The sequence below is a fragment of the Diprion similis genome, chromosome 6, assembly GCF_021155765.1.
Source record: "Diprion similis isolate iyDipSimi1 chromosome 6, iyDipSimi1.1, whole genome shotgun sequence".
Taxonomy (NCBI): Eukaryota; Metazoa; Arthropoda; class Insecta; order Hymenoptera; family Diprionidae; genus Diprion; species Diprion similis.
The window spans coordinates 8,911,630-8,922,272 of record NC_060110.1 but is presented as its reverse complement, the minus strand read 5'-3'; the positions used below and the strand labels follow the sequence as shown (position 1 = coordinate 8,922,272).

Below are 10,643 nucleotides of genomic sequence, written 5' to 3'. Positions count from 1 at the left end.
ATTTGTAAAAATTGATCTCCATTATTTATTGATTATTTATATTCATTTTTTCATATCCTATTGTTTGTTCTAGTATTTTTATATTCGCATTATATACATCTGTAACGTATATGATAAATATTATTATCACCTAAAATGTAAGAAGCGAACGAAGGAGCGGAAAGAAATTAAACGAATTGCAATCTTTTATGATAGATCGATTTATAAGTGAGGTGAAGAAAAAATTTGCGAAGAAATAGAAATACAAGGTATAGGCGAGACAAAGAGCGAAGGCTTTAGCATATCAGTGTGTCGAGCTTAGTGAGGCACACACGGAGTAAGTTACATAAAATAAATATGCATTTATAAATACACAACCCCTGCTTGCAAGATTTTCGCGGTGAATCTTAACTCGTCATTATGTATACATACACCCATATATATATATATATATATATATATACACATATGTGTGTGTGTGTGTGTTCGTGTGTGTGTGTGTGTTCGTGTGCGTGTGTAATATAATAAATCGACACCGCGACACGAATATTTCATTGCCAGAATTTTTGATCGCAGTGAATATGAATGAATGTGTGGATTTTTTAATGATGTACTTGACGGTGATGCATATCGAACGAGGACAACTCTACTCCCCCTCCCCGCGCAAAAAAATAAAAATAAATAAATAACAATAATAATATTAACAATAATAATAATAATAATAATAATAATAATAATAATAATAATAATAATAATAATAATAATAATAATAATAATAATAATAATAATAATAATAATAATAAAGAAAATCAAGCAAGGTAAAACAAAAATTTTCTACCAGAAAAGACACCAGATAAAAAAACCGGAAACATTCAATATATTGAGTTGAATTTTCTTCTCGAAAGTCTTGCTGGTATGGCTATGAAAATCGTATAACGTATGCGCAGCAACGGAAATCTTCGAAACGCTGGCGTGATTGAACCTAAATAAAATATAATGATATATGAATGAAACGACAAATTAATTAATGAGTGTGTATATAATACGTGTCTATATATACAGAGTGAATTGCTAACGATTGTATGTTTGTCAGAACGACAAAGCGTCATAAATTTAGACGACAGTTCACCGCGATATACATATGTAACCTCGAAAATTTTGACGACTATCGGTGGCAATTGTGTTCAACTCATAATCGTCAAAATCGTTGAGATTACATACATCGCGAACGATTGGCAGCCCTGGCAAGCAACTGCTTTCGGATTGTAGTGCGTGCGCATTAATTGTAAATGTTAGCAGACGACGGTTCATGCAACCGCCATCGATTCACTCTATGTATATGCATACATATGGCATGTAAATATATATATACATACACACACATCCGAATTGACGTGCCACCCGAATTACGCCTCTGTCCACATTCCGCGTAAATATACAATTATCAATATGCATACACGTATTATGGGTTGTGAAATGATTATTAATCACGCCTCGCGTTCCGGCGGCAAATCATAATTAAAGTATATATTTAACCCCAACAGCGAAACAAAATGGACGCGAGACATGCCATTTCGCATTATTATTTTCATATGAAATATATTAGATATTACATGTTTATTACACTATAAAATGAACAACATTATAATACTTTATTATTTATGTTTATCATTATTATCCGGATCATTATTACTATTATTACTATCAATATTATTATCATTATTATCATTGTCATTACTATTATTGTTTTGATTATTATTATTGTTTTGATTATTATTATTATTATTATTATGAATAAAATATGAAATTATTGTTATTATTACTATTATTATAAATCGATATAATTATACAAAATGATACTAATCGCCCACGAGACAGTTACGTTAGCAGACTAGATATATAAAGTTGCGTAATGCTACGAAAATTTGAGAGATGTCCAAGGTGGTTTAAGTCCGCATTGTGCTGTAGGATCATGTTGCAGAAAGGTTGTAAGAACAACAATGTTATCACTCACTAATGCAACAACTCGTATTGGCACACAATATAATAGGTACAGTCGTTATAATATTAATTCTTTCGAAAATGGTTTTAATATGCACATATTAAGCGTATTTTGAACATTTTTTTTCTACCCAGACACAATTGATAAGCCAACATTTAGGTAAAATCAATTTTCACCTGCCTGCTATACAAAAAAAAAAAAATAAGTGATGGCTCATTTTTTCCTTATTAATACTATGCTTCTTATACCACGTGAACCTCGTTCAAAAAGAAAAGGAAAGGAAAACAACCACGACAAAATGAACACATAAATGAATACTACGTACTAAAATACTTCATACTACTGTGTACCATGAATGAGCATGGCACTAGGAAAATCATTCAGATAGTTTTATCATAAAAATGAAACGGTTCTCATTATATAGGTAATATTATTAACATCATTATTTATATTATTACGCATTCATTATTATATATATATGAATATCGATAACAAAACTAACCCTAGGGTGAAATATATTATATGGACACTTTTGAAATCTGGTGAGCCACTTGAGAGATGACCAGTGAATCACGAAATGAAAAAAAAAAAAATTGAAAAAAAACCAAAAAAATTAATTATGATTAACAAAAAAAATAAAAAAAAATAAAATAAAAACAACCGCCAATTACTTTAATTACGTCGACAGTACTGTGTATATTATTTGTATGCCGAGCGATTTGCATGCAGTTTTCAGTGCGACACATTTTGACGATTCTTTAAAGGATTATCACGGGAACGACAAATTTCAGAGAAGAAGTTATTGCTTTTAATGATGATTGTTATAGTCTAAACGCACATTGATCAAAGCATTCATCGTTCGGCAAAGGCATATAATATATAATTATTAAGGTAAAATTTATAACAGAAGTCAAATAAATGAAGTTAATTACAAATGTAAACTGTATAATAAACATTATTTCCTATTAATAAATCTCGGCGTGTTATTAATTTCACATCCTCTAATTCGTTAAATATATAAAATTCTGTCGACTGCGGACACTATGACTGTATTCTTGAGATCCTGATACGAGCAAGTACAACGCTTAATATATTCTGTACGAGTTCGAACTTGTGATATATTTACAACGAAAGTAAATTGCAATTGACAGCAAACTCACGATACGAATCATACTATGCGGTATACATTGGAGTAAACATACTGATTTCTACAGACAGTGTTTGAACTGATCAACATTTTTATATGATTTTTCCAAGGAACCGGAATACTCGGAATTAACATTCGCAGTTAAATGTAATTTGTGGAAACGTCATGCACCTAATCATTTCCTATGAATCTCCCATGCAACCCAGGCACATCAGTATGTACCTGAATATCAGAATGATGTCAACGTAGATTTGCACTGCAGCGTAAACATATTCATCCGGATCGAGTTCAATGCTACGTCCGCCCATGAGAAGTTGGGTGTCATAGAACAGGTACTGGAAAAAAATATAAAAATATATCATACATCAAAATGAAACTGAAATAGGTTACAGTATCGATACGTACCACTGATAACAGAAGTGTCATTAACGCAGCAAATATGACCCACAAGGTTTTGATTTGCGTAAGGATCGCCACTATCGCTAGTACCAATGTACTGACGAGTATGACAACCGTGATGATTAATATCATTCCCGTGTAGTTTGTAAAATCAAACTGAAACAGATCGCGGTATGTAAAGTGCGATGAATTTTTTTCCTTCGTAAAAATAAATCTTTCTCATGACTTATATTATATATACCTTGGCGCACATTGCGACAAACGTTACAACGACGGTCACAAGGGCGGTCATTCCTAATGCTAGCAGTACCAACTCGATATTGTAGTGCGCTGACGCATACGCGACGCTGTATGACTGGCAGAGCGTCTGTAACGAATTTTCAAAAGTTCGGACAACTGACTTGTTGCGTGAAAAATTTATTGAGCATTCCGCAAAGTTTTGAAGATGAAACTATGTGTATAACGTACCAATAAGCACATCAACATCCAATTGCAAGGTGATTGTCTCCTCGCTCGTTCGACGCAGGTAATGGCGATGTATGTGATTAGGTAGACGACTCTAGTAATAATAAAGGGGCAATGAATCGGTTTGTCAGATGATCAGACAGCTTGTTGCCTGTATAAGCATGGAGATTTAAAAAATGATATACACACGTTGCAGCAATCGCCAAGCCCCAGTGTTTCAGTACCCATAATTTAACTTGATCTCTGAAATAAAAATGTAAAGTTAGAACTCGAGAAGTATTATCTTATAAGTATAATAACACCACCATTTACAATTGTTTAATGGCAAGTAAGAGTGAAATGAAACTGCAATACGTATAAAATTGTAACAGAGCCCTGTCAATTAGAAAAATGAATACTAATCAACTGATCGTTTTTATTCTCGTGAAGAACTTCTATGTCTCGATTACTGCCAGGACTTATGTGAACTAGTTTCTAACCGGAAGTCGAATGAACGGGCTACCAAATTTTGAGGCCTCAGGTAAAAAACCGATCGAATACTTACACATACATTACAAGAGCTATAAAAGCAGCCGTGAAGGCCAATTCCACAGTTATGATACAATATACTTTTTTTATGAAGAGTCGCCTTATTTTCGCAGCCCTAAACTGCATCGCATACTGCTCGTATTCCCTCTCGGCGTCAGACATGTTTCTCAGTTCCTGCTCTGCCAGCCATTGTCTGTACAATTCTCGATTTTCCCTTTCACGTTCCGCGACCATTTCGTCAGTGACTGTGATCGCGAATGGACCCTGTTGCGATGCGATCGGAGAATGATCATCACGTACGTTAAGGGAACACTTAACGTAGTAAGATATATTCTTGTATGTAGGAACCTTTGATTGCAGAACTCAAAACTCACACTTCTCACTTTTTGACCTCTATAGAGAGGTGGCAGTTGCGGGGGATACTCAACTTGGACGGCCTGCATTTGGTGCCCTCCTGGTTGATTTTGGAGTGAATATGCATACGGAGGTGGCGGATAAGGTGGGACATTTTCGCTGTGTGGATAGTAATAATTTAGCACTCAATACGAATATTTAACCTGTGTAGACACAGCGAATTTTCCCTATACGAATTAGATTAGCTAGCGTATACAACATAAAGTTTAATAATTACTTCGCAGCTCGTGTACGTTCTCCAGGAGGCAGACTTCGATTTCCTGCAGGATTCATGGTCGAAAATTTCTTTTCCACACGCTGAAAATCTCAGCGATCTCTACCGTTTTCAACTACAAAACTACTGTGACGCTGAAATAAAACAACCGAATGATACAAAATAATTGAATATGGTGTTACACGGAGAGCGGTTAAATTACCGTGGATTACTTCACAGCAATTTATTCATTTTCCGTCACCGGTGCACACTGAGTGAAATTTTTCTAGAACAGCTTGTCTGTTGGTTAATAATCGGGGAAATTGTGTGAAGTATGTAATTTGTTTTTAACTATAGAAAATTCTGCAGGTGCTTGAATGAATGTGAAACTGAATGTTGAAATTAAATTTCTGTGCTACCTCCGTCAACTACTCGACTACTTTGTAGTTTTTCAGAGCACTGATGCTCTAAAGTCGACTTTTAAGCACTGATGCTTATAGAAACTACGCTGGATTCTCGTTCATGACAGGAGATGGCATTGTGTGCGTGTGCGCAATCGGGGATTTCTTGACTTGTAGGCGTATTGCACTCGCCTTCAGCCGGAGCGGCACTGTACACTCAAACCATGCACTAGTCTAGAGATCCCGATTCTATGTGCAGCTGCCAGGAATATGATGCGCAACTGCAACAAAAAACATATGAATAATGACATACCAAAGCTGACTCTTATCTTAGAATGGAAGTGTGTAATACATATTACCTGAAGCAGCAGATGAATGAGTAGTGAGTAGGCTAATAATGAAGAAAGTTTGTGGGTTATACTGGGTTTGATCCTGCTCACTGATGTCATGACCGTCCGCAGGATACGATGTGTGTACCATTATGTTGTTACATGTAACCGAAATAAGAATAAATGAAAGAATTCGTGACACGTGTTTTCGTCATATTTCTGCAACGGTCGTAATGTCACTATTTTTACATGATTTCTGCGATGCTCAGGTCTGATACGTCGAAAAAGTGTCAGTGAAATGGATTCTCAGACGATTAATTTATATCTGAAATTGAACAGAAGCTGAGCAGGGGGGTTTTTTGGCAAATTTCGGAAATTTTGAGATGTGCTGCATAGAATTTTGTCATGCTCTGTTCCGACGTGATTTTGCACGAGGAATCGATTAAGCGCAGTCCTGTTACGCTGCAAGCAATAAGAGTTAGGGCCGGAGAATGCAGATTTTCGTCGTCATTTCTCTACTGTTGGTATTACGCTGTTTTCAATGTGTTTTTGAGGTTCCTGGAGTCCCAATTAGTCAAGAAACGGTCATACAAATCAATTCGGAGACCAGAAATTTTTGGCTCCAAAAATCGCGTAAAAAGTGAGGCTAACCCCTTTGGATTTTGGGCGAAAATTTCGACCACTTCAGAAAGTGCTGCAATTAATTCTTGAGGGCACTATTCCGACGTAATTTTGCAAGAGAAATCGATTAGGCGCAGTCCCAGTACGCTGCGAGCAACAGATCAAAAGATACAGCCAAAAAACTGCGGATTTTTATCGTCATTTCTCTGCTGTTGGTCCTACGCTTTTTCTGATCTGTTTTTTAAGTTCCTGGAGTTCCGTTGAGCCAAGAAACGGGCATACAAATCAATTCGAAGACCAGAAATTTTTGGCTCCAAAAATCATAAAAAAAGTAAGGCTAACCCCTTTGGATTTTTGACGAAAATTTCAATGACTTTGAAAAGTGCTGCAATCAATTCTTCAGGGCACTATACCGACGTAATTTTGCAAGAGAAATCGATTGAGCGCAGTCTCAATACGCTGCGAGCAACGTATCAAAAGTTACAGCCAAAAAACTGCTGATTTTTATCGTCATTTCTCTGCTGTTGGTCCTACGCTTTTTCTGATCTGTTTTTTGAGTTCCTGGAGTTCCAATGAGCCAAGAAACGGTCATACAAATCAATTCAGAGACGAAAAATTTTTGGCTCCGAAAATCGCGAAAGAAGTAAGGCTAACCCCTTTGGATTTTGGGGGGAAAGTTTTGACCACTTCAGAAAGTGCTGCAATTAATTCTTAAGACACTATTCCGACGTAAGTTTGCAAGAGAAATCGATTAGGCGCAGTCTCAATACGCTGCGAGCAACGGATCAAGAGTTACAGCCAAAAAACTGCGGATTTTTATCGTCATTTCTCTGCTGTTGGTCCTACGCTTTTTCTGATCTGTTTTTTGAGTTCCTGGAGTTCCAATGAGCCAAGAAGCAGTCATACGGATCAATTCGAAGACGAAAAATTTTTGGCTCCGAAAATCGCGAAAGAAGTAAGGCTAACCCCTTTGGATTTTTGTCGAAAATTCCGACCACTTCGAAAAGTGCTGCAATCAATTTTTGAGGGCACTTTTCCGACGTAATTTTGCGAGAGAACTCGATTGAGCGCAGTCCCAATACGCTGCGAGCAACGGATCAAAAGATACAGCCAAAAAACTGCGGATTTTTATCGTCATTTCTCTGCTGTTGGTCCTACGCTTTTTCTGATCTGTTTTTTGAGTTCCTGGAGTTCCAATGAGCCAAGAAACGGTCATACAAATCAATTCAGAGACGAAAAATTTTTGGCTCCGAAAATCGCGAAAGAAGTGAGGCTAACCCCTTTGGATTTTGGGGGAAAATTTCGACCACTTCAGAAAGTGCTGCAATTAATTCTTTAGGACACTATTCCGACGTAATGTTGCAAGAGGAATCGATTAGGCGCAGTCTCAATACGCTGCGAGCAACGGATCAAAAGTTACAGCCAAAAAACTGCGGATTTTTATCGTCATTTCTCTGCTGTTGGTCCTACGCTTTTTCTGATCTGTTTTTTGAGTTCCTGGAGTTCCAATGAGCCAAGAAACAGTCATACAAATCAATTCGAAGACGGAAAATTTTTGGCTCTGAAAATCGCGGAAGAAGTAAGGCTAACCCCTTTGGATTTTGGGCGAAAATTTCAACCGTTTCAGAAAGTGCTGCATCTAATTCTTGGAGCACTATTTTGACGTAATTTTGCAAGAGAAATCGAATGAGCGCAGGCGAGCAACGCATCAGAAGTTACAGCGACAAAACTGGAGAATTTCATCGTCATTTCTCTGCTGTTGGTCTGACGCTCATTTTCATGTGTTTTCTGAGTTCCTTGGGTTCCAATGAGCCAAGAAATAGTCATACAAATCAATTCGGAGACCAGAAATTTTTGGCTTCAAAAATCGCAACAAAAGTAAGGCTAACCCCTTTGCATTTTTGAGGAAAATTTCAATGACTTTGAAAAGTGCTGCAATTGATTCTTTGGGGCACTTTTTCGACGTCATTTTGGAAGAGAAATCGAATTAGCGCAGTCCCAATACGCTGTGAGCAACGCATCAAAAGTAACACCAAACAAACTGAAGAATTTCATCGTCATTTCTCTGCTGTTGGTCTGACGCTCATTTTCATGTGTTTTCTGACTTCCTGGCGTTCCAATTAGCCTACAAACGGTCATACAAATCAATTCGAAGACCAGAAATTTTTGGCTCTAAAAATTGCGAAAAAAGCAAAGCTAACCCCTTTGAATTTTTGTCGAAAATTCCGACCACTTTGAAGAGTGCTGCAATCAATTTTTGAGGGCACTATACCGACGTAATTTTGCAAGAGAAATCGAATGAGCGCAGTCCCAATACGCTGCAAGCAACGTATCAAAAGTTACAGCAAAAAAACTGAAGAATTTCATCGTCATTTCTCTGCTGTTGGTCTGACGCTCATTTTCATGTGTTTTCTGAGTTCGTGGGGTTCCAATTAGCCTAGAAACGGTCATACAAATCGATTCGAAGACCAGAAATTTTTGGCTCTCAAAATTGCGAAAAAAGTAAGGCTAACCACTTTGGATTTTGGGCGAAAATTTCGACCGTTTCAGAAAGTGCTGCATCCAATTCTTGGAGCAATATTTCGACGTAATTTTGCGAGAGAAATCGAATGAGCGCAGTCCCAATACGCTGCGAGCAACGCATAAAAAGTTACAGCGAAAAAACTGGAGAATTTCATCGTCATTTCTCTGCTGTTGGTCTGACGCTCATTTTCATGTGTTTTCTGAGTTCCTGGGGTTCCAATTAGCCTAGAAACCGTCATCCAAATCAATTCGAAGACCAGAAATTTTCGGCTTAAAAAATTGCGAAAAAAGTGAGGCTAACCCCTCCGGATTTTGGGCGAAAATTTCGACCATTACAGAAAGTGCTGCATCTAATTCTTCAGAGCACTATTTCGACGTAATTTTGCAAGAGAAATCGAATGAGCGCAGTCCCAATACGCTGCGAGCAACGCATAAAAAGTTACAGCGGAAAAACTGAAGAATTTCGTCGTCATTTCTCTGTCGTTGGTCTGACGCTCATTTTCATGTGTTTTCTGAGTTCCTGGGGTTCCGATTAGCCTAGAAACAGTCATACAAATCAATTCGAAGACCAGAAATTTTTCGCTCGAAAAATTGCGAAAATAGTAAGGCTAACCCCTTTTGTTTTTTTGTCGAAAATTCCGACTACTTTGGAAAGTGCTGCAATTGATTCTTTAGGGTACTATACCGACGTAATTTTGCAAGAGAAATCGAATGAGCGCAGTCCTAATACGCTGCAAGCAACGTATCAAAAGTTACAGCCAAAAAACTGCGGATTTTGATCGTCATTTCTCTGCTGTTGGTCTGACGCTTATTTTCATGTGTTTTCTGAGTTCCTGGGGTTCCAATTAGCCTAGAAACGGTCATACAAATGAATTCGAAGACCAGAAATTTTTGGCTCTAAAAATTGCGAAAAAAGCAAGGCTAACCCCTTTGGATTTTTGTCGAAAATTCCGACCACTTTGAAAAGTGCTGCAATCAGTTTTTGAGGGCACTATACCGACGTAATTTTGCAAGGGAAATCGAATGAGCGCAGTCCCAATACGCTGCAAGCAACGTATCAAAAGTTACAGCAAAAAAACTGAAGAATTTCATTGTCATTTCTCTGCTGTTGGTCTGACGCTCATTTTCATGTGTTTTCTGAGTTCCTGGGGTTCCAATCAGCCTAGTAACCGTCATCCAAATCAATTCGAAGACCAGAAATTTTCGGCTCGAAAAATTGCGAAAAAAGCAAGGCTAACCCCTTTGGATTTTTGTCGAAAATTCCGACCACTTTGAAAAGTGCTGCAATCAATTTTTAAGGGCACTTTTCCGACGTAATTTTGCGAGAGAACTCGATTGAGCGCAGTCCCAATACGCTGCGAGCAACGGATCAAAAAATACAGCCGAAAAACTGCGGATTTTTATCGTCATTTCTCTGCTGTTGGTCCTACGCTTTTTCTGATCTGTTTTTTGAGTTCCTGGAGTTCCAATGAGCCAAGAAACAGTCATACAAATCAATTCGAAGACGAGAAGTTTTTGGCTCTGAAAATCGCGGAAGAAGTAAGGCTAACCCCTTTGGATTATAGGCGAAAATTTCAACCGTTTCAGAAAGTGCTGCATCTAATTCTTGGAGCACTATTTTGACGTAATTTTGCAAGAGAAA

The 10,643-nt window shown here is 37.5% G+C and overlaps 1 protein-coding gene across 1 annotated transcript; it reads right to left on the bottom strand.

Moving 5' to 3' along the window:
- Nucleotides 1-3,310: 3,310 nt before the first annotated feature.
- On the bottom strand, nucleotides 3,311-5,207 carry LOC124406490 (protein lifeguard 2-like). Its single transcript, XM_046881918.1, has 8 exons — nucleotides 5,152-5,207; nucleotides 4,895-5,033; nucleotides 4,537-4,784; nucleotides 4,182-4,235; nucleotides 3,996-4,086; nucleotides 3,769-3,894; nucleotides 3,534-3,683; nucleotides 3,311-3,463 (listed from the first exon to the last, which is right to left on the bottom strand). The coding sequence occupies exons 1-8, from the start codon at nucleotides 5,205-5,207 to the stop codon at nucleotides 3,311-3,313; spliced, it is 1,017 nt and encodes a 338-aa protein (XP_046737874.1).
- Nucleotides 5,208-10,643: the final 5,436 nt, after the last annotated feature.

Bases quoted from the DNA above. Each gene is read 5' to 3' on its own strand.
- LOC124406490 (XM_046881918.1), bottom strand. From the start codon at position 5,207: ATGAATCCTGCAGGAAATCGAAGTCTGCCTCCTGGAGAACGTACACGA. The intron at 4,236-4,536 runs GTAAGTATTCGA...TTTTTATTTCAG, and splicing joins ATAGCTCTTGTAATGTATGT to AGATCAAGTTAAATTATGGG. The intron at 3,464-3,533 runs GTACGTATCGAT...ATTTTTTTCCAG, and splicing joins TGACACTTCTGTTATCAGTG to TACCTGTTCTATGACACCCA.